Source organism: Cherax quadricarinatus, chromosome 10, assembly GCF_038502225.1.
Source record: "Cherax quadricarinatus isolate ZL_2023a chromosome 10, ASM3850222v1, whole genome shotgun sequence".
Classification (NCBI taxonomy): Eukaryota; Metazoa; Arthropoda; class Malacostraca; order Decapoda; family Parastacidae; genus Cherax; species Cherax quadricarinatus.
This window is the reverse complement of record NC_091301.1, coordinates 57,952,342-57,978,023: the sequence shown is the minus strand read 5'-3', so window position 1 is coordinate 57,978,023 and position 25,682 is coordinate 57,952,342. Positions and strand designations below refer to the sequence as shown.

Below are 25,682 nucleotides of genomic sequence, written 5' to 3'. Positions count from 1 at the left end.
GCTTACACTGACACAAACACCTCTGGCAGTGCTTACACTGACACAAACACCTCTGGCAGTACTTACACTGACACAAACAGCTCTGGCAGTACTTACGCTTACACAAACACCTCTGGCAGTGCTTACACTGACACAAACACCTCTGGCAGTGCTTACACTGACACAAACACCTCTGGCAGTGCTTACACTGACACAAACACCTCTGGCAGTACTTACACTGACACAAACACCTCTGGTAGTACTTACACTGACACAAACACCTCTGGCAGTACTTACACTGACACAAACACCTCTCGCAGTACTAACACTGACACAAAGATCTCTGGCAGTACTTACACCGACACAAACACCTCTGGCAGTACTTACACTGACACAAACACCTCTGGCAGTACTTACACTGACACAAACACCTCTGGCAGTACTTACACCGACACAAACACCTCTGGCAGTACTTACACTGACACAAACACCTCTCGCAGTACTAACACTGACACAAAGATCTCTGGCAGTACTTACACCGACACAAACACCTCTGGCAGTACTTACACTGACACAAACACCTCTGGCAGTACTTACACTGACACAAACACCTCTCGCAGTACTAACACTGACACAAAGATCTCTGGCAGTACTTACACCGACACAAACACCTCTGGCAGTACTTACACTGACACAAACACCTCTGGCAGTACTTACACCAACACAAACACGTCTGGCAGTACTTGCACTGACACAAACACCTCTCGCAGTACTTACACTGACACAAAGATCTCTGGCAGTACTTTCATTGACACAAACACCTCTGGCAGTACTTACACTGACTCAAACACCTCTGGCAGTACTTACACCGACACAAACACCTCTGGCAGTACTTACACCGACACAAACACCTCTGGCAGTACTTACACCGACACAAACACCTCTGGCAGTACTTACACCGACACAAACACCTCTGGCAGTACTTACACCGACACAAACACCTCTGGCAGTACTTACACCGACACAAACACTTCTGGTAGTACTTACACCGACACAAACACTTCTGGCAGTACTTACACTGCAGCAGTGATCCCTCATATACAAGAACATTAACACTCGCGGGTTAATGTAACTCTGACAGTATTGTCTTGAGATTCTGTTAACACAGTTTTCCGGAGAGTTGATTGTGTATGTAACACCGGTGCCGCGTAGTGTTGATGGTGTTGGTGACACTGCTGACGTTTGGTGTTGATGGTGTTCGTGACACTGATGACGTGGTGTTTGTGGTGTTAGTAACAGAGATGACGTGTAGTGTTGATGGTGTTATTAACACTGGTGACGTGTAGTGTTGATGGTGTTGGTGACACTGATGACGTGTAGTGTTGATGGTGTTTGTAACACTGGTGACGTGTAGTGTTGCTGGTGTTGGTAACACTGCTGACGTGTGATATTTCTTGTGTTCGTTAATTTCCAGAGATGTGTTGTTTACCAGTGTTGCTAACACTGCTGATACGAAATATCCCTCTGTGTCTACTATATTCTTGCCGAATAGGTAAAACTTTCGATTTTGGCTTCAATAGCAGCGGTCTTCTTGCGAAAATTTGTGTATGCAATAATTTCGCAGAAGTCATTCTCAGTCTAACGAAAAAAATACATTTCAATGTGTTTATTATTAAATTACTGTAAACTTATCTAAAATATATTTAATTGGATTAGGCTAAATTAAATTGCGCTTGGTAGCAAATCATTAATTATTACATTAACATAAATGACAAAAAATCTTTAAATGTATAAGAGAAATTTTTTAGAAACGTCTTAATTTTTGATGAGTTCTTGATAATTGACCAATTTTACCTATATATAAATATATATATATATATATATATATATATATATATATATATATATATATATATATATATATATATATATATATATATATATATATATATATATATATATATATATATATGTATATATATATATATATATATATATATATATATATATATATATATATATATATATATATGCAAAACAACCACTGTGAAAGAATAGTGAAATTCCAAACGCTTTCGTGACTACTAACGTTATCAAGGAACAATGAAAGTAAAGCATCAAAGGAAGGTATATAAAGGGGTAGCCCACACCTCACTATCAGATCCCACAACAAAGAAACACCTGGCGCGCGACTCATAAGAAAGGGAACACTGCAGCAGGCCCCCCGGCCCAACTAGACAGGTCCTTCACACAATCCACCAACAAACTATTCTACCCAAGAAATAAGAATTTTAAAATCATTATTTGTCCAATGTATTATTAAATTCTTCCCAAATTCTATTAATTATAAATGGATCTAATTTATATAAACCAAAGGAAATATTCATATTATTGTCAAAACTGCTTTTTATGAAACAAGATTCAATTATATTCCTGTCGACCATGGACTTGCTTGATACTACTTTCTCAACTTTTTGAAAATCAATTGGATGGTTAAAATCTCTTACATGAATAAATAGAACATTGGAATCTTGTCCAGTTCTAATGCTATATTTATGTTGTTTTAATCTTAGTTCGAGATTTTTACCAGTTTGACCGTAATAAACTTTATCGCAAATTTTACAAGGAATCTTATAGACACATCCATCAGCATTTTGGGGGGAATTCTTTATCAAAAGTTTTTTTACTGTATCAAGATTTTTAAATACAACTTTAATATTAAAAGTCTTAAGAAGAGAAGGCATATCAACCAAGTTTTCATGGTAAGGGAGAACCAACATATTTTTAGTTGAATAAGGCTGGTTGTCCCTTTTTGGATTGTAAAAAGTATTTCTAGCAATTTTAAAGGATTTATCAATTACGTTTCTTGGTTATTTCAAATCATTACATATTTCATAATTTTTTTATATTTCCTCATCTATGAACTCTGGACTACAAATATATATATATATATATATATATATATATATATATATATATATATATATATATATATATATATATATATATATATATATATATATATATATATAAATATATATATATATATATATATATGCATATATATATGCATATATATATATATATATATATATATATATATATATATATATATATATATATATATATATATATATATATATATATATATATATATATATATATATATATATATATATATAATTTATTTGATATAATAACTCATCGGCCGTCTCCCACCAAGGCAGGGTGGCCCGTAAAAGGAAAAACTTTCACGATCATTCACTCCATCACTGTCTTGCCAGAGGGAAGCTTTACACTACAGTTATAAAACTGCAACATTAACACCCCTCCTTCAGACTGCAGACATTGTACTTCCCATCTCCAGGAATCAAGTCCGACCTGCCGGTCTCCCAGAATCCGTTCAGCCCATCCGGCACTGAAGACTGCAGTCGTTCACTTGTGTGATGCTCAATATTTTTTTTAAGCAAAAAAGTCAATCGTGGAAATTCTGACCCTAACTGAGCAAATGTTTCAACGTTTAAGCAATATCTATGGAAGAAAAACATAATCTCCCAACTACTTAAGTCACTCTTTCACGGATAACTAATTAAGTATTTAAATAATGATTAGTCTGAGATAACGTGATATAACTTGTTCTCTTGCGAGAAACACTCACCAACACAGCTGCTAGATTTCTGTATATTTGTCAGTCCCACATACACACCACCCACCTATGATGATAGTCACCACCCACCTGTATCCTTCAGCACCTCCGGTAGATGGAGATAAGGTCCACTGTGTGGGCGAAACGTTGCCAATAAAGGATCGCATTAAACTGCATTTGTGTCTCTGATTCTGCCACCACTCACCTGTATATATTACTACTGCCTGTACCTGTCACCACTCACCTGCTCGATGATGCAGAAGAGGTTGATCGGTGAGGCTGTCTCAACATGATATTCACTGTTGCCCAGAATAAAGGCTTCAGGAACTATCACGTTGAGGTTGACAAACTGGCTCACGATGCCTGTGCCAGTGGAGATCTGTATGGGGAGAGGAGATGTCCGTCAGTGATAAAGAGAGATCGAGAGAGAATCATAGAGGGAAAAAACGAGAGGGCAGACAAACATTTCCAGAAATGGCACCCATCTCACCCACTCACCCACGACATGAGTGATCACCCGCCAGAGAATGGTATATAACATGCTACCACCTTCCACCCCTTCAGCAAATGCAACACATGTAATTTCCCCGGATTACCCTTAGCAATATTCTGTAAATTGCATCATCTGCTAGATAAATGCCTATCACCGTTACTACGTAAGAGCTTGGTGGTGCTTAGAGCGTGCAATGATAATTGTTATTGGAGCGTTTCCCATCAACGCAACATGGGGGACTGACGAACGTACACTCCCCTCATTGTCTATAGGGTCAATTAGGTTTAGATTACACTACTGCATCCTGTTTTGTCTGGTGTAGACCAGACGAGACTAGAATTCAGTTACATATAATAGCAGGGTTAGTCTAAATTTTGATGTCATTCACCTTACATACGAGTCTTTCATTAGTGGATAAAGCTGGCTTATGTGTGAGCAAGTCTTGCAATACTGTGGGTAACTGTGGGTATGTTATCTTGTAGCAGCACCACTGGTGTCAGTGTAAGTCTTGCAATACTGTGAGTAACTGTGGGTATGTTATCTTGTAGCAGCACCACTGGTGTCAGTGTAAGTCTTGCAATACTGTGGGTAACTGTGGGTATGTTATCTTGTAGCAGCACCACTGGTGTCAGTGTAAGTCTTGCACTGCTGTGGGTAACTGTGGGTATGTTATCTTGTAGCAGCACCACTGGTGTCAGTGTAAGTCTTGCACTGCTGTGGGTAACTGTGGGTATGTTATCTTGTAGCAGCACCACTGGTGTCAGTGTAAGTCTTGCACTGCTGTGGGTAACTGTGGGTATATCTTGTAGCAGCACCACTGGTGTCAGTGTAAGTCTTGCACTGCTGTGGGTAACTGTGGGTATGTTATCTTGTAGCAGCACCACTGGTGCCTGTGTCAGTCTTGCACTGCTGTGAGTAACTGTGGGTATGTTATCTTGTAGCAGTTCCACTGGTGCCAGAGTACGTCTCAAACTGCTGTGATTAACTGTGGGTATGTTATCTTGTAGGAGCACAACTGGTGTCAGAGTACGTCTTGCACTGCTGTGAGTAACTGTGGGTATGTTATCTTGTAGCAGCACCACTGATGTCAGAGTACGTCTCAAACTGCTGTGAGTAACTGTGGGTCGGTTACCTTGTAGCAACACCACTGATGTCAGAGTACGTCTCAAACTGCTGTGAGTAACTGTGGGTCGGTTATCTTGTAGCAGCACCACTGATGTCAGAGTACGTCTCACACTGCTGTGAGTAACTGTGGGTCGGTTATCTTGTAGCAGCACCACTGATGTCAGAGTACATCTCACACTGCTGTGAGTAACCGTGGGTCGGTTATCTTGTAGCAGCACCACTGATGTCAGAGTACATCTCACACTGCTGTGAGTAACTGTGGGTCGGTTATCTTGTAGCAGCACCACTGATGTCAGAGTACATCTCACACTGCTGTGAGTAACCGTGGGTCGGTTATCTTGTAGCAGCACCACTGATGTCAGAGTACATCTCACACTGCTGTGAGTAACCGTGGGTCGGTTATCTTGTAGCAGCACCACTGATGTCAGAGTACATCTCACACTGCTGTGAGTAACCGTGGGTCGGTTATCTTGTAGCAGCACCACTGATGTCAGAGTACGTCTCACACTGCTGTGAGTAACTGTGGGTCGGTTAACTTGTAGCAGCACCACTGATGTCAGAGTACATCTCACACTGCTGTGAGTAACCGTGGGTCGGTTATCTTGTAGCAGCACCACTGATGTCAGAGTACGTCTCACACTGCTGTGAGTAATTGTGGGTCGGTTAACTTGTAGCAGCACCACTGATGTCAGAGTACATCTCACACTGCTGTGAGTAACCGTGGGTCGGTTATCTTGTAGCAGCACCACTGATGTCAGAGTACGTCTCACACTGCTGTGAGTAATTGTGGGTCGGTTAACTTGTAGCAGCACCACTGATGTCAGAGTACATCTCACACTGCTGTGAGTAACCGTGGGTCGGTTATCTTGTAGCAGCACCACTGATGTCAGAGTACGTCTCACACTGCTGTGAGTAACTGTGGGTCGGTTAACTTGTAGCAGCACCACTGATGTCAGAGTACATCTCACACTTCTGTGAGTAACCGTGGATCGGTTATCTTCCATCAAGAACACTTTCCTTCACGGACAGCAAGGGATGCCTTGATGCTAGTGAATGACCCTTGATCTAAGGTATAAAAGCTGCACCCCTCATCCTTGAATCAAACATGATTACCTTCCATTTCCAGGCGCTGTGTGACCCTTTACGGGTTTAACGCTTCCCAAGAGAAAGGAGCTACATAAATACTTAAACCATAACCATGGTATGGTATTTCATACCATCACATAATATGGGTGTTGTACCATCACCATTATATAATATTTCTGTGAAAATTAATTTTAGGATATTAATTATTATTTTGAAATTAAGACACATGTGCAACATCTGGGTATCTTTATTGTAGACGTTTCGCCATCCAGTGGCTTTAACAATACAGATTCTAAGACATAACTTGAAGACAGTAGAACTATGTCCTAGAATTTGTATTGATAAAGCCACTGGATGGCGAAACGTCTACAATAAAGATAGCCAAATGTTGCACATGTGTCTTAATTCCATCTTGTCGGTATTGTATACCATTCTTACACAATTAATATTTTCTTAACTGCAAATATTTATCTTGTCTAAACAATAGTTTAACAAAATCTTGGTTAATAAAGATGTTGTCAGCTGTTATTGTTTTTGTTCAGCTTAAGTTGTTACTGTTTCGTCTCTCATTTATTTACAGAAGACTTGACTACAACTTAAAGTTGTGTTGCCAAGAATAATAGTGATGGTAGTGGTGGTGATGGTGGTTGATGATAGTGGTGGTTGATGTGGTGATGGTGGTTGATGATAGTGGTGGTTGATGTGGTGATGGTGGTTGATGATAGTGGTGGTAGAGGTGGTGATGGTGGTTGATGTGGTGATGGTGGTTGATGATAGTGGTGGTAGAGGTTGTGATGGTGGTTGATGATAGTGGTGGTTGATGTGGTGATGGTGGTTGATGATAGTGGTGGTAGTGGTGGTAGTGGTGGTGATGGTAGTTGATGATAGTGGTGGTAGTGGTGGTGATGGTGGTTGATGATAGTAGTGGTGGAGGTGGTGATGGTAGTTGATGATAGTGGCGGTTGATGTGGTGATGGTGGTTGATGATAGTAGTGGTGGAGGTGGTGATGGTGGTTGATGATAGTGGTGGTAGAGGTGGTGATGGTGGTTGATGATAGTGGTGGTTGATGTGGTGATGGTGGTTGATGATAGTAGTGGTGGAGGTGGTGATGGTGGTTGATGATAGTGGTGGTAGAGGTGGTGATGGTGGTTGATGATAGTGGTGGTAGAGGTGGTGATGGTGGTTGATGATAGTGGTGGTAGAGGTGGTGATGGTGGTTGATGATAGTGGTGGTAGAGGTGGTGATGGTGGTTGTTGAAAGTGGTGGTAGAGGTGGTGATGGTGGTTGATGGTGGTGGTGGTAGAGGTGGTGATGGTGGTTGATGATAGTGGTGGTAGAGGTGGTGATGGTGGTTGATGATAGTGGTGGTAGAGGTGGCGATGGTGGTTGATGATAGTGGTGGTAGAGGTGGTGATGGTGGTTGATGATAGTGGTGGTAGAGGTGGCGATGGTGGTTGATGATAGTGGTGGTAGAGGTGGTGATGGTGGTTGATGAGAGTGGTGGTAGAGGTGGTGATGGTGGTTGATGATAGTGGTGGTTGATGTGGTGATGGTTGATGTGGCGATGGTGGTTGATGATAGTAGTGGTGGAGGTGGTGATGGTAGTTGATGATAGTGGTGGTGGAGGTGGTGATGGTGATTGATGATAGTGGTGGTAGAGGTGGTGATTGTGGTTGATGATAGTGGTGGTAGAGGTGGTGATGGTGGTTGTTGAAAGTGGTGGTAGAGGTGGTGATGGTGGTTGATGGTGGTGGTGGTAGAGGTGGTGATGGTGGTTGATGATAGTGGTGGTAGAGGTGGCGATGGTGGTTGATGATAGTGGTGGTAGAGGTGGTGATGGTGGTTGATGAGAGTGGTGGTAGAGGTGGTGATGGTGGTTGATGGTGGTGGTGGTAGAGGTGGTGATGGTGGTTGATGATAGTGGTGGTAGAGGTGGTGATGGTGGTTGATGATAGTGGTGGTAGAGGTGGCGATGGTGGTTGATGATAGTGGTGGTAGAGGTGGTGATGGTGGTTGATGATAGTGGTGGTAGAGGTGGCGATGGTGGTTGATGATAGTGGTGGTAGAGGTGGTGATGGTGGTTGATGAGAGTGGTGGTAGAGGTGGTGATGGTGGTTGATGATAGTGGTGGTTGATGTGGTGATGGTTGATGTGGCGATGGTGGTTGATGATAGTAGTGGTGGAGGTGGTGATGGTAGTTGATGATAGTGGTGGTGGAGGTGGTGATGGTGATTGATGATAGTGGTGGTAGAAGTGGTGATTGTGGTTGATGATAGTGGTGGTAGAGGTGGTGATGGTGGTTGTTGAAAGTGGTGGTAGAGGTGGTGATGGTGGTTGATGGTGGTGGTGGTAGAGGTGGTGATGGTGGTTGATGATAGTGGTGGTAGAGGTGGTGATGGTGGTTGTTGAAAGTGGTGGTAGAGGTGGTGATGGTGGTTGATGGTGGTGGTGGTAGAGGTGGTGATGGTGGTTGATGGTGGTGGTGGTAGAGGTGGTGATGGTGGTTGATGACAGTGGTGGTAGAGGTGGTGATGGTGGTTGATGATAGTGGTGGTAGAGGTGGCGATGGTGGTTGATGATAGTGGTTGTAGAGGTAGTGTTGGTGGTTACCAACACTCCCAACACTCCCAACACTCCCAACACTGCCAACACTGCCAACACTGCCAACACTACCAACACTGCCAACACTGCCAACACTGCCAACACTGCCAACACTGCCAACACTGCCAACACTGCCAACACTACCAACACTGTCAACACTGCCAACACTGCCAACACTGCCAACACTGCCAACACTGCCAACACTGCCAACACTAACAACACTGCCAACACTGCCAACACTGCCAACACTAACAACACTGCCAACACTAACAACACTGCCAACACTGCCAACACTGCCAACACTGCCAACACTGCCAACACTGCCAACACTACCAACACTGCCAACACTCCCAACACTTCCAACACTACCAACACTGTCAACACTGCCAACACTGCCAACACTGCCAAGGAATGCCTGTGTACAACATCGCAATTCACACAACCATTTAATTAACTACAGAAACTCAAGACTTATAGCCACAGAAGACAACACTCAATACAGAAGAATCCTGGAATCATCGCTTATCTCTACAACCAACAATTTCAACCAGAACAATGGCTTCTATAACATAGCTGAACCACTCGCCAAGAAACTTCTTCATCGCTATCCCACATAAGAACATAGAACACTGCAGAAGGTCTACAACTTGTCCAATACCCCTACCTAGCTACCCAAGACTCTATAACCCCACCCGGTAGATCATCAGATGCAGCATTCTCCACCTGACCTCAACATTCTGAACATGACTATAAATACTCTCGTACCTTCCAACCCCAGGTAGATCCGTGTGTGACTTGAAAAAGCCCACTGTGTGGGTGAAACGTTGTCAATAAAGGATCACATTATACTGCATTTGTGTTTATATTTCCACTCCCAACACTTCCAACACTGCCAACACTGCCAACACTGCCAACACTGCCAACACTACCAACACTCCCAACACTCCCAACACTCCCAACACTGCCAACACTGCCAACACTGCCAACACTACCAACACTCCCAACACTCCCAACACTGCCAACACTGCCAACACTCCCAACACTCCCAACACTGCCAACACTCCCAACACTCCCAACACTGCCAACACTCCCAACACTCCCAACACTGCCAACACTCCCAACACTCCCAACACTGCCAACACTCCCAACACTCCCAACACTCCCAACACTGCCAACACTCCCAACACTGCCAACACTGCCAACACTCCCAACACTGCCAACACTCCCAACACTGCCAACACTGCCAACACTCCCAACACTGCCAACACTGCCAACACTCCCAACACTCCCAACACTGCCAACACTCCCAACACTCCCAACACTCCCAACACTCCCAACACTCCCAACACTGCCAACACTCCCAACACTCCCAACACTCCCAACACTCCCAACACTGCCAACACTCCCAACACTCCCAACACTGTCAACACCGCCAACACTGCCAACACTGCCAACACTCCCAACACTCCCAACACTCCCAACACTCCCAACACTCCCAACACTCCCAACACTCCCAACACTGCCAACACTGCCAACACTGCCAATACTCCCAACACTGCCAACACTGCCAATACTCCCAACACTGCCAACACTGCCAACACTGCCAAAACTCCCAACACTGCCAACACTGCCAACACTGCCAACACTCCCAACACTGCCAACACTGCCAACACTGCCAACACTCCCAACACTGCCAACACTGCCAACACTGCCAACACTCCCAACACTGCCAACACTGCCAACACTGCCAACACTGCCAACACTGCCAACACTCCCAACACTGCCAACACTGCCAACACTGCCACCTGCCCAATTGTTTCGCAGTCCTTGTCAAGAGTAAACTGGAACGAGTTGTATCTGACGGCCTTCTCTCTCTCTCTCTCTCTCTCTCTCTCTCTCTCTCTCTCTCTCTCTCTCTCTCTCTCTCTCTCTCTCTCTCTCTCTCTCTCTCTCTCTCTCTCTCTCTCTCTCTCTCTCTCTCTCTCTTCCCTAAAGGAAGGTTCCTTGACGGTGGTGAGAGGCTCTTGATCTAGGGAATTGGATCTGTGCTCCAATTCCCTGAGTTAAGCCTGAATACCTTCCACATCCCCCCACAGGTGCTGCATAGTCGTACGGGTTTAGCACTCCCCCTTGATTATAATAATAATAATATTCTCTCTCCCTCACTGTCACACGTTGTTCCTGACTGTAGTAACACCTCCATCTCTGCTCTGTCTGGGAGAACACCGTTCTCCTCAGTTCGTGTTATTTACATTGTTTTTGGTAAAGCATGTCTCCAATGGTGAGCTGGGGCATACATCATTACTAATAATAATAATAATAATAATAATAATAATAATAATAATAATAATAATAATAATAATAATAATAATAATAATAATAATAATAAGAAGAAGAAGAAGAAGAAGAAGAAGAAGAAGAGCTTAGGGTTGCTAAGCTGGAGATACGGTGATTAACGGAGGAGAACAAGAGGATTCATAGTAATCCTCCTGTTGTGAGTCCCCGGGTTAAGAGGGGAACTTGGTCCCCTAGTTTTGAAGGTTCTCATTATCCATCCTGTCATTTTTCTAACAGATGCGATTGATACAATGTTATGGTCCTTGAAGGTGAGATCCTCCGACATGATCACTCCCAGGTCTTTGACGTTGGTGTTTCGCTCTATTTTGTGGCCAGAATTTGTTTTGTACTCTGATGAAGATTTAATTTCCTCGTGTTTACCATATCTGAGTAATTGAAATTTCTCATCCTTGAACTTCATATTGTTTTCTGCAGCCCACTGAAAGATTCGGTTGATGTCCGCCTGGAGCCTTGCAGTGTCTGCAATGGAAGACACTGTCATGCAGATTCGGGTGTCATCTGCAAAGGAAGACACGGTGCTGTGGCTGACATCCTTGTCTATGTCGGATATGAGGATGAGGAACAAGATGGGAGCGAGTACTGTGCCTTGTGGAAAAGAGCTTTTCACCATAGCTGCCTCGGACTTTACTATGTTGACGACTACTCTCTGTGTTCTGTTAGTGAGGAAATTATAGATCCATCGACCGACTTTTCCTGTTATTCCTTTAGCACGCATTTTGTGCGCTATTACGCCATGGTCACACTTGTCGAAGGCTTTTGCAAAGTCTGTATATATTACATCTGCATTATTTTTGTCTTCTAGTGCATCTAGGACCTTGTTGTAGTGATCCAATAGTTGAGACAGACAGAAGCGACCTGTTCTAAACCCATGTTGTCCTGGGTTGTGTAACTGATGGGTTTCTAGATGGGTGGTGATCTTGCTTCTTAGGACCCTTTCAAAGATTTTTATGATATGGGATGTTAGTGCTATCGGTCTGTAGTTCTTTGCTGTTGCTTTACTGCCACCTTTGTGGAGTGGGGCTATGTCTGTTGTTTTCAGTAACTGTGGGACGACCCCCGTGTTCATCCTCCCTCTCTATAGGATGGAAAAGGCTCATGATAGGGGCTTCTTGCAGTTCTTGAAAAACACGGAGTTCCATGAGTCTGGCCCTGGGGAAGAGTGCATGGGCATGTCATTTATCGCCTGTTCGAAGTCATTGGGCGTCAGGATAACATCGGATAGGCTTGTGTTAACCAGATTCTGTGGCTCTCTCATAAAAAATTAATTTTGTTCTTCGACTCTCAGTCTGGTTAGCGGCTTGCTAAAAACTGAGTCATATTGGGACTTTAGTAGCTCACTCATTTCCTTGCTGTCATCTGTGTAGGACCCATCTTGTTTAAGTAGGTGTCCAATACTGGACGTTGTTCTCGACTTTGATTTGGCATAGGAGAAGAAATACTTTGGGTTTCTTTCGATTTCATTTATGGCTTTTAGTTCTTCCCGCGATTCCTGACTCCTATAAGATTCCTTTAGCTTAAGTTCGATGCTTGCTATTTCTCTGACCAGTGTCTCCCTACGCATTTCAGATATATTGACCTCTTTTAGCCGCTCTGTTATTTTTTTCCGTCGCCTGTAAAGGGAGCGCCTGACTCCTTCTATTTTACATCTACTCCTCCTTTTTCTTAGAGGAATAAGCCTTGTGCATACATCGAGTGCCACCAAGTTAATCTGTTCTAGGCATAAGTTGGGGTCTGTGTTGCTTAGTATATCTTCCCAGCTTATATCGGTTAGGACTTGGTTTACTTGGTCCCACTTTATGTTTTTGTTATTGAAGTTGAATTTGGTGAATGCTCCCTCGTGACTAGTCTCATTTTGTCGGTCTGGGGCTCCACGCATACATGTCTGAACCTCAATTATGTTTTGATCTGAGTATATTGTTTTTGATATGGTGACATTTCTTATCAGATCATCATTGTTAGTGAAGATGAGGTCTAGTGTATTCTCCAGTCTAGTAGGCTCTATTATTTGCTGGTTTAAATTGAATTTTGTGCAGAGATTTAAAAGCTCGTGTGAGTGTGAGTTTTCATCAGAGCTGCCTCCTGGTGTTATTACTGCAAGAATATTATTTGCTATATTCCTCCATTTTAGGTGCCTTAAGTTGAAATCCCCCAGGAGCAAGATGTTGGGTGCAGGAGCTGGAAGATTTTCCAGACAGTGGTCAATTTTTAGCAGCTGTTCCTGGAATTGCTGGGATGTTGCATCTGGAGGCTTGTAGACTACCACAATGACTAGGTCTTGATTCTCGACCTTTACTGCTAAAACTTCCACTACATCATTTGAGGCATTAAGCAGTTCTGTGCAAACAAGTGACTCTGCAATGTACAGGCCAACCCCCCCCCCCTTTTTTTTTTGGCTGTTCACTCTGTCACATCTGTATAAGTTGTAACCTGGGATCCATATTTCGTTGTCCAAGTGATCCTTTATGTGGGTCTCAGTGAAAACCGCGAGCATTGCCTTTGCCTCTGCAAGCAGTCAACGGATAAAAGGTATTTTGTTGCTTGTTGCTGGCTTTAGACCCTGTATATTTGCAAAGAAGAATGTCATCTGACTGGTGGTATTGTTGGTACTGGGATAGGCATAATTTGATTAATGATACTCAACATGGTTTCACCAGGCGCCGTTCCTGTCTAACTAATTTATTAACTTTCTTCAGGAAAGCTTTTGAGGCCGTTGATCAGGATAAAGAATTAGATATTGTTTATTTAGATTTTATTAAGGCTTTCGTTAGAGTACCACATCAGAGACTGTTGAAGAAAGTGGCTGCTCATGGCACTGGGGTTAAAATGCTGTTATGGATCGAGTCATGGCACACTAATAGGAAGCAGAGAGTGTGCATAAATGGGGTTAAATCTGAGTGGGGATCTGTAACAAGTGGCGTTCTGCAGGGATCAGTTTTAGGCCCATTGTTGTTTATAATATATATAAACGACATTGACGAGGGAATTACTAGTGACATAAGCAAATTTGCTGATGACACGAAGATAGGTAGAATAATCGATTCAGACGTTGATGTCTCACAACTTCAGGAGGATTTAGACAAACTCAATTCGTGGTCAGAAAAGTGGCAGATGCAGTTCAATGAAGATAAATGTAAAGTTCTACAGCTCGGAAATGTCCATAACCCTAGCACCTACCAGCTTAAAAATGTTAAACTTAGCTGTATAGAATGCGAAAAGGATTTGGGGGTTATGGTAAGCAGCAACCAAGACAGCAGTGCCTAAGCGTGCGTAATAAGGCAAATTGATTGCTGGGATTTATATCAAGAAGTGTAAGCAACAGAAGTCCAGAGGTCATACTGCAGGTTTATACATCATTAGTAAGGCCTCACCTATATTATGCAGCTCAGTTCTGGTCTCCATATTACAGAATGGACGTAAATTCGTTAGAAAACATTCAGCATAGAATGACTAAATTAATACATAGCATTAGAAATCTTCCTTATGAAGAAAGATTGAAGACTCTTAAATTACATTCACTTGTTAGACGAAGAATGAGGGGAGACCTGATCGAAGTGTATAAGTGGAAGATAGGCATTAATAAAGGGGATATTAATAAGGTCTTGAGGATATCTCTCCAAGAGAGAACCCGCAGTAATGGATTTAAATTAGACAAGTTTAGATTCAGATAGGACATAGGAAAGTATTGGTTTGGAAATAGGGTAGTTGATGAGTGGAACAGTCTACCTAGTTGGGTTATTGAGGCTAGGACTTTAGGTAGCTTCAAATTTAGGTTGGATAAATATATGAGTGGGAGGGGTTGGATTTGAGTGGGACTTGCAAATGAGTTGATAGAGTTATCAGAGCTTATTTCTTGGATGGCATTGAAAATTGGGTTGGGCAAATGCTTTGTTAGTGGGATGGATTGTAAAGGACCTGCCGAGTATGACCCAACAGGCCTGCTGCAGTGATCCTCCTTTCTTATGTTCTTATGTTCTTATGAATTACAGTAACAAGGGAGTTTTATACCTTTGGTGTAGGATCTGTTGAAGGTCGGCAGTTAGGGTCGTTTTGGTGTCCTTGATTCCTTGTCTGATGCTGTGCTGTTCACTGCTGCTTCCAGCATTACTGCTGTTTCGCAAGCTGTTTGACTGCCTCGATGATCCAGAAGTTAGCTTATCTATTGACTTGTTAATGTCAGTCACATTCTAAGTATACGTCGAGTCAATCCGAGCACTCACACCTACACTCACACACCCTCATCAAAGCAAAGTACCAAATGATACATACTCATAAAAGTATTATAACTTATTTTATAATAAAGATAGTGCCTATAGCACCATATATAAGTAAAGAATAAGAACGGGTGTCGTATATAAGTATACCAAGTTATACTCGAAGAGTTGAGTAGGAGCTTATCTCCTTAATTATTCAAGTTACATTAACTGTAATTATTTCCACCTAAACAAATTTGTTACCTTTTGTCGGGTAGAGGCAGGTTTGACTGCCTTTAAACACATGCACCATTATGCGTGTCATCCTACTCGCACCGCGCATCTGGATTCTCATTCTTTAATTCAGACCAATCACAAGCCTTCCCTGAGTCGCTTCAGATAAGTGGTGATGGCGTTTGCTGGCTTCCCATTGGTTGAGAGAACAAAATGTAAACACTTCTGACTTGGTGTCACCCAGAGTGGGTTTTTTCAATCTAGTGTCACTAATATATTCTTGGATTTTACCCTCTACAATGTCGGTAAGTACTGATTGTTGTGTTTAGTGTGTACATGAATAATTTAGGCATATTTTGATATATACATAAAGTCTGTGTGAAGCATAATGTGAGTGTAGCAAGCAGTTGAAAAAAGTGCAACAAAAGAATGGCAGTCAGGACTGACTCTGCCCGAGTAGGGACATAGTCCACTTTCAGTAAAATAAATATTTATAAAAAAAATTCTACTGCATATATGAATTCGGTAGTGGTCTGGATGTATACAGAACGTTTTTATTGTCCTTCCAGATCAATGAGAAATTGTTTTATGGCTAGCCCTCCAACACCAGGTCAAAATATGTCTGCATTTTGGATGACAGTGGCTCAGAACCAGAGGTAGATGACCCTGAATTGCTGGATAGTGGTGATGAATACTTGCCACCAGATGCAGAGGTGTCAAGTGATGATGAGGAGGAAGAAAGGCCAGCCAAAAAGAAGAAATTAGTCAAGAAAAAGAGAGGCATTACGATCGAGGAGTACCCTGATGAGGAACATATTTATGACGATCTTGCTCTTCAAGTTGAACCTAAGTGGTCCCAGGTTGACCTCCAAAATGACCCTTTACTTCATAGACTTCCATTCTAGCAATTAGTAATATACAATGATTGCTCTTCCTCATGAATCTCAGCAATATGGGACTTGAAAGTTTTAGCCCTTTGCAATGTGTCCTTGTTGCTATTTCTTTCATTTTTATATTTTTCTAATACTTACAAAATGTTTTGATACAAGTTCCATTAATGATTTTGATATTTTATATTTGTATAATAAATTTTAAAAATAGTTATTGGGTGTTTTATTAACAATTGCAAGTTTGCAACATTCAAATTAATACTCCCTATTTCAGACATGGGCGAGTTTAACTGCCTTTCGCAGATTAGCAATTGCTCGGAAACTAACCATCAGAATTCCATTTATATGGCCTCATTCATCTTATATTGAGTTACTCTATCCACTCTAAAGGAGTTAAGTGTGAAATTCCATTATATCAGACATTGCCTGACAAAGGGTTAAAGATCTCAAGTTTTATTTCGTTGGTTAGTATTCACTCAGCAGCAATCCGAAAGTGCGATTGAGTAGCCATATAAATATACGGAAAAAGCTGGAGTAGAATTAACTCTGACAAACAGTTACACAACCAGAAACAGTCTAGATGCTGGAGGAGGATCTGTAAGATGACCTTTTAGTATTCTCCGGAGATGTCTTCAGTTACTAGAGGTAGCATTTTGTAACAGTGGTGGTGGTGGAAGGTATTTCTGTAATTAACATCGTAACAAGTTGAATAGTCTGATGGTAGCAGGATAAATAGTCTGCTGATAGCAAGTTAAATAGTCTGCAGGTAGCAGGTTGAATAGTCTGCAGGTAACAGGTTAAGTAGCCTGCTGGTAGCAGGTAGAAGAGTCTGCTTATAGTAGGTAGAATATTCTGCTGATAGTAGATATAAGAGTCTGCTGGTGGCAGGTAGAATAGTCTGCTGATAGAAGGTAGAAGAGTCTGCTGGTAACAGGTAGAAAAGTCTGCTGGTAGTTTGCAGAAGAGTCTGCTGATGGTAGGTATAACAGTCTGCTGGTAGCAGGTAGAAGAGTCTGCTAGCAGCAGGTAGAAGAGTCTGCTGGTAGCTGGTAGAAAAGTCTGCAGGTAGCAAGTTGAATAGTCTGCTGGTAGCAAAATGTAAGGTTTGCTGCTAACAGATTAAAATTGGCATCAGGCAAAAATTTCCACTTTTATCAGGTTTAAATTTCTGCTGTATCAGGTTGAATTTCTGCCAGTATCAAATTTAATTTTTTGCTGGGATGAGGTAAAAATTTCTGCTGGTATCAGATAAAAAAAATTTGCTGGTATCAGGTTGAAATTTCTGCGGGTATCAGACTGAAATTTCTGCTGGTATCAGGTAAATATTTCTATTGGTATCAGGTAAAAATTTCTGATAGTATCAGGTAAAAATTTCTGCTGGTATCAGGTTGTAATCTCTTTTGGTATCAGATTGATGAGCTTGTTGCAGGTTGAATACTTATGAAGTAAGGATGTTGATACTGTGCTCTCGTATTTTGTTCTGACCATCCAACTTTTTCTGGAATCTATTTTACATTTCTGCCCATTACTCTCACTTCAAGAATTTATGGTATTGTGAAAATTTGCTCCCTATTTTTCTCATCCGCCCATGTCTCTTACTCCAATAAATTGTTATGGCACAATACTGTTCAGATTATGGAGCTTTTCTAAACATTATCCTATATCTCTCACCCCAGGACAGAAAATTTTTTATGGTAGTGCTTAGATCTGACACCTGACCCTCCTGAATTATGTGTCTGCTATTGCGTCTGCCTTCATGGTAGCTTCTGCTGCTGCCTTCATAGTAGGTGCTGCTACTGCCTTCACGGTAGCTGCTGCTGCTGCCTTCACGGTAGCTGCTGCTGCTGCCTTCATGGTAGCTTCTGCTGCTGCCTTCATAGTAGGTGCTGCTACTGCCCTCATGGTAGCTGCTGCTACTGCCTTCACGGTAGCTGCTGCTGCTGCCTTCACGGTAGCTGCTGCTGCTGCTGCCTTCATGGTAGCTGCTGTTCCTGTTGTTGCTTTATGGCGGTTACTACTGCTGCTGTCATCATGATATATCTCTCTTCTCTGCTGCGAAGACTTCTTTGAGAATTAAAAGTTACTGTGAAGTTATGGTGGTAGTTGTGATGATATGGTGGTAGTTGTGATACAGTATTCGTGGTGGAGGTCTGGTAGTTTTGAATGTATGGTGGAGCTGTGTAAGGTATTGTGAAGGAACAGTGGTGGTGTTGAAAGTATGGCATTGTTGTTGCTTAAACAGTGGAGGTGGTGAAGGTATGAAGGGTGGTGGTGAAAGTTTGGTGGTGGTATTGAAGATATCGTGGTGGTGTTTATAGTATGCTGCTGTGGTGATAGTAAAGTGGCAGGGTTAGATGTATAATGATGGTGATCATGAATGTATGGTGAGGGTACGTTGCTCATAGTAAATTATGGTACTGGTAGTGAAACTATAGTTGGGGAAGTAGTGGTGAAGGGATTGTGGCGATGGTGGAGATACAATGTTGCTGGTGAAGGTATGGCATTGACGGTGAAGATATTGTGTAGTTGAGTTTCCGTAAACACCTCTAATAACATCACTAGTAGGACCCGGAACTGCAGCCCAACACCAACACTGAGAGGTGCTTGTTATTCTACAGTAAGATAATACTAAAGTAAGATATACTTTAAAAGCATATGATTGTTGTTGTGGCGCAAAAACACCACAAACACATCTTCAGGTTTTCCTTATCAATGAATCGATATTCAGAGTGTCTAACTGGTGCTACTGCTACTTATACTACTGCTGCTGTGGCGCCCACTGTTGCAGCAGCTGCATCTATATTTACCACTGCTAGGGAGAGATGAGTGTCTGCCGTGTAATTATAACAATAATAGGAGTCAGACAGACGGTTATTTGACAATATTCACGTGCAGGTAGAAATATACAGTGAGAGATTAATGAAGAAATATCACATGTGGTGTTAGTTATTTGCTGCCTCAGAGAAAATATATTTACACCTTGGTAGCGTGTTGCACTGAAATTCCCTTAGTTACGAAGACCTGATGTGTTGCACAACTTGGCATGGATTGTCACCACGGCAAGTTGTGATACAAATTAGTATACTGATATCAACACATCCCAAAAGCAATATAAACTAAAAAGTACCAGCAATGAAAGTTTGAAGCCTATCAGAAGTGTTCTCAGGTTATCTTAAGCATGTAAAATCTCCATTTTTTTTCCAAATAAAATTCTCAGATTGTAACCTACACAAATGAAATCTAGTCCGAGTCATCCTCTGAACTTAAGACACTGACAAGGAAAGTTTCAAGTCCTTAAGTTACTTCCCATTATCCCTGAAGTGTGGAAATTGACAGATACCAAAACATGAGTGAAGGCGAAGTTACATGTATACCACCGCAAGACAGGAAAAAAGGCTTCACTGAGTGCTGGGTGAAACTGAGAACTCAACACACCAGAAACACTGCTAGGAGTACGCACCACTTACACCTAGGAGCTATGAAAGCAAAATAGGTGTAATGAATGTTGGAGAAGCTGGTGTTTTTTCCGTGCTGGTGTAATGAGGCAGTGGTAGCAACGAGGGGGAATACAAGTTATGAGTGAGGGTGAGCACACCACCTGCTATATATAAAATATTATACTGCTGGACGGTACGTTGAAATGCAACATTAAGTGATGACATAGTGTACCCTTACATTGCTCCCTGCTGTTAGGTGGCATTTGTCCGCCCATCCTCGTAGCGTTCACTGTTGTTATGTAGCATTTGTCCACCCAATCCTTGTAGCGTTCACTGTTGTTATGTAGCATTTGTCCACCCATCCTTGTAGCGTTCACTGTTGTTATGTAGCATTTGTCCACCCATCCTTGTAGCGTTCACTGTTGTTATGTAGCATTTGTCCACCCAATCCTTGTAGCGTTCACTGTTGTTATGTAGCATTTGTCCACCCAATCCTTGTAGCGTTCACTGTTGTTATGTAGCATTTGTCCACCCAATCCTTGTAGCGTTCACTGTTGTTATGTAGCATTTATCCACCCAATCCTTGTAGCGTTCACTGTTGTTATGTAGCATTTGTCCACCCAATCCTTGTAGCGTTCACTGTTGTTATGTAGCATTTGTCCACCCAATCCTTGTATCGTTCACTGTTGTTATGTAGCATTTGTCCACCCAATCCTTGTAGCGTTCACTGTTGTTATGTAGCATTTGTCCACCCCATCCTTGTAGCGTTCACTGTTGTTATGTAGCATTTGTCCACCCCATCCTTGTAGCGTTCACTGTTGTTATGTAGCATTTATCCACCCCATCCTTGTAGCGTTCACTGTTGTTATGTAGCATTTATCCACCCCATCCTTGTAGCGTTCACTGTTGTTATGTAGCAAATACCCACCCGATCCTTCTAAGATATAAACCTTTATCATCATACACTTTTAATCTGATTTTTAACTACAGCTATTTTAGATTACGTTAAGATGAAAATAATTAGCAAAGAATTACCGACTGAAGCAGAATTTAGCAGAGGCTGGAGTTCTACCAATGACTACGTTAACGTCGTCGACAGCAACTAGAGTCACATGAGAACCCTCGCTCTGGCACACTAACAACATTGCTCTCTCCACGTTCTAGAATTACAACAATATTGGAACGCTTCCTTACCAGAATGCAATTGAGGCAAGCATTAACTTTATGAGCGATATATAAATATAGATACAAATATATATGCATATATAAATAAATAAATATATATAAATATAAATATATATATATATATATATATATATATATATATATATATATATATATATATATATATATATATATATATATATATATATATATATAAGAGTGAGTGGTGCACTTAGGAGTCTGTGGAGACAAAGAACTTTGTCCTTGGAGGCAAAGAGGGGAATGTATGAGAGTATAGTTTTACCAACGCTCTTATATGGGTGTGAAGCGTGGGTGATGAATGTTGCAGCGAGGAGAAGGCTGGAGGCAGTGGAGATGTCATGTCTGAGGGCAATGTGTGGTGTGAATATAATGCAGAGAATTCGTAGTTTGGAAGTTAGGAGGAGGTGCGGGATTACCAAAACTGTTGTCCAGAGGGCTGAGGAAGGGTTGTTGAGGTGGTTCGGACATGTAGAGAGAATGGAGCGAAACAGAATTACTTCAAGAGTGTATCAGTCTGTAGTGGAAGGAAGGCGGGGTAGGGGTCGGCCTAGGAAAGGTTGGAGAGAGGGGGTAAAGGAGGTTTTGTGTGCGAGGGGCTTGGACTTCCAGCAGGTATGCATGAGCGTGTTTGATAGGAGTGAATGGAGACAAATGGTTTTTAATACTTGACGTGCTGTTGGAGTATGAGCAAAGTAACATTTATGAAGGGGTTCAGGGAAACCGGCAGGCCGGACTTGAGTCCTGGAGATGGGAAGTACAGTGCCTGCACTCTGAAGGAGGGGTGTTAATGTTGCAGTTTAAAAACTGTAGTGTAAAGCACCCTTCTGGCAAGACAGTGATGGAGTGAATGATGGTGAAAGTTTTTCTTTTTCGGGCCACCCTGCCTTGGTGGGAATCGGCCAGTGTGATAAGAATAATAATAAATATATATATATATATATATATATATATATATATATATATATATGTATATATATATTTATATATATATATATATATATATATATATATATATATATATATATATATATATATATATATATATATATATATATATATATATATATGTCATGCCGAATAGGCAGAACTTGCGATCTTGGCTTAAATAGAAACTCTCATCTTGCTATGTAGGACAAGCGAAAATTTGTGTGTGCAATAAGTTCGCCAAAATCATTCTGAACCTAACGAAAAAAATATATTTCAAAAATATATATTCAACTCCTGTTACCCTCTCCATTTGTAACTCTACTATGTATTCGAAGCACAGAACCACGTGGTCACTAGCTCCTAGGGGTCTCTTAAATGTGATGTTCTAAATGTCTGAACTGCCCAGGGTGAACACAAGGTCCAGTCGTGCTGGTTCGTCCTCCCCTCTCACTCTGGTAGTGTCCTTATTATGCTGGTGCATGAGGTTTTCCAGTACCACATCCATCATCTTGGCTCTCCATGTTTCGGGACCCCTGTGTGGCTCCAGGTTTTCCCAGTCAATCTCCCTCTGGTTGAAAAACCCCATTACCAGCAACTTTGCTCTCCTGGAGTGAGCTCTTCTTGCCACCTCAGCCAGTGTGTCCACCATTGCTCTGCTGCTCTCTTCATATTCCTCTCTTGGTCTCTTGCAGTTCTGTGGCAGATTATACATCACTGCAATGACTACCTTGTGCTCCCCAGACTGAAGTGTACCTACTATGTAGTCCCATTCTCCAATCTCGTCTATGCCTCCCATATTATCGAATTTCCATCTTTTTTTTACAAGCAGTGCAACCCCTCCTGCCCCTCTGCCCCTTCTATCTTTCCTCATGATCTGATATCCTGGTGGTAAGATTGCATCTGTTATTGTCTCGGTGAGTTTCGTTTCTGTAACTGCTATGATGTCTGGGGACTTCTCGTTGATTCTTTCATGCCACTCATATTTATTCGTTAATCCACCTGCATTTGTGTACCAAACCTTCAATTTCTGTTCTAAAACTGTGGTCCTGGGGGAATATTGGGGTTTGGAGCCCTGGCAGGGGCCTATGGGGGGTTGTGGTAAGGGTGTGGGCAGAGTTCCCATAGGAGGTTGCTGTACAGATAGGGTTTGTGGAGTGGGTGGTGGGGACAGAGGGATAAGTGTGTGATTGTTGGTTTAAATTGTTCAGTTGCCTTTGGGGTGTCGTGGTTGGAGTCCTTCTGCAGGTGTTTCTGGGGTGTGTGCTTGTCCTTCCATCTGTACCTGGGTTATTCTGCTTTTCTTTGTCATTTCCTCCCATTCCTTTTGTTTTTGCACTCTCTCTTTCAGTATCATCCTTTCCTCCTGTGTTCTGTCTCAATCGAGGTACACACTCTGGAACTCCAGTCAGTGTCTCAACCATGCTTTCTCCTGCAGGATCATGGTTCGAGTTGATTCTGCCTTGAAAATTACTTTGAGAACCACCCAGTTCTCCGAAAATTTGCCACCTGGGTTATGTCGCCTTCGTGATACCTTCAATTACTTTTTTCTCCTCCAGTTTTCTTTCATCATAGGTTTCCCCTTCGTCTTCCTGGAGCCCATAGACAAAAACTGATCTCTTCCTTTCTACCTCCCACTGTGTCTCCCATTGCGTCCTCTGAGGTGTTTTAGTTCCTTCCCTAGCTGTGACCCCTATGCTCATTGGTTTGTCTTTCCTGCTCACCTGTTCCTTGGCCCCCATAAGTGTCTGGTAGAGTCCCTGCATATGCCCTAGTTCCTTCAATGTCTTCTGACCTCCCATTTGGTCCTAGTGTGCTCCCTGTCTTTGTCTTGGCCCCGTGTGGACCTGATAGGACCTTTGCATAGAGTATAGCTCCCTTGCTTCCTCCAGTCCCTTTGTCTGTGTCTGATGTAGATATTCCTGATGGTATGTTTGTATTGTAATTTTTTTCTCTAGGCTGTTTCAGATTTCTCAGCTCCTCTTCTAAGCTCTGTATCTTGGGTTCTGCTACTGTGGCATGTTGCTCCCACTTTCTTCTCTCTGCAGCTAACCTCTCCTCCATCTTCCTTCCAAGCTCGTCTAGTTTCCTTCTGCAGTCTTCCTCCCTTTTTTTGAGCTCTACTTCCCAATCCTCCCTGCAAGATTCGTCTATCAGACCCTTGGCTGTCGTCCTTGTTCTTGATTGCCCCATTGCACCACAGAACGAAGGGGGAGAGAAGGTTAGGGGCAGGGAGAGAGATGGTTAGTGGGTTAGGGTGATGGGGATAGATGGTTAGGGGGGAGAGATGGTTAGAGGGAGGGGATAGATGGTTAGGAGAAAGGGAGAGATGGTTAGGAGGATGGGGAGAGATGGCAAGTATGTATGTGTATGTGGCAAGTATATGTGTGTTTGTGTGTATGTGTGTGGGAGAGAGAGAGAGAGAGAGAGGGATGGAGTTAAGGGGGAGGGGAGAAGGAGGAAGGGGGAGGGAAGGGGGGATAGAGTGGCTGCTTGAAACATGGGTGCCTTAAGTTTTTTTTTTTTTGTTTTTTGTTTGTGTTTTTTTTTTTTTTTTTTTTGTGTGTGTGTGTGTGTGTGTGTGTATGTATGTGTATGTATGCGTGTGTGTATGTGTGTACTCACCTATTTGTACTCACCTATTTGTGGTTGCAGGGGTCGAGTCCTAGCTCCTGGCCCCGCCTCTTCACCGGTTGCTACTGGGCCCTCTCTCTCCCCGCTCCATGAGCTTTATCAAACCTCGTCTTAAAACTGTGTATGGTTCCTGCCTCCACTACGTCATTTTCTAGGCTATTCCACTGCCTTACAACTCTATGACTGAAGAAATACTTCCTACTATCTCTCTGACTCATTTGTGTCTTCAACTTCCAATTGTGGCCTCTTGTTTCTGTGTCCCCTCCCTGGAACATCCTGTCTTTGTCCACCTTGTCTATTCCACACAGTATTTTATATGTCGTTATCATGTCTCCCCTGACCCTCCTGTCCTCCAGTGTCGTCAGGCCGATTTCCCTTAATCTTTCTTCATAGGACATTCCCCTTAGCTCTGGAACTAACCTTGTCGCAAACCTTTGTACTTTCTCTAGTTTCTTGACGTGCTTTATCAAGTGCGGGTTCCAAACAGGTGCTGCATACTCCAGTATGGGCCTGACATACACGGTGTACAGTGTCTTGAATGATTCCTTACTAAGGTATCGGAATGCTGTTCTCAGGTTTGCCAGGCGCCCATATGCTGCAGTAGTTATCTGATTGATGTGTGCTTCCGGAGACATGCTCGGTGTTATACTCACCCCAAGATCTTTCTCCTTGAGTGAGGTTTGCAGTCTTTGGCCACCTAGCCTATACTCTGTCTGTGGTCTTCTGTGCCCTTCCCCTATCTTCATGACTTTGCATTTGGCAGGATTAAATTCGAGAAGCCATTTGCTGGACCAGGTGTCCAGTCTGTCCAGGTCTCTTTGAAGTCCTGCCTGGTCCTCATCAGATTTAATTCTCCTCATTAACTTCACATCATCTG

General features: G+C 42.4%; 1 protein-coding gene across 1 annotated transcript in view; it reads right to left on the bottom strand.

Moving 5' to 3' along the window:
- The window catches only part of LOC128687829 (uncharacterized), a 146,694-nt gene that overhangs the window by 34,015 nt on the left and 86,997 nt on the right, over positions 1–25,682 (bottom strand). The window contains exon 3 of the mRNA XM_070083833.1: positions 3,870–4,004. Within this exon, the coding sequence (XP_069939934.1) occupies positions 3,870–4,004 (135 nt within the window). The remainder of the gene's footprint in view (positions 1–3,869; positions 4,005–25,682) is intronic.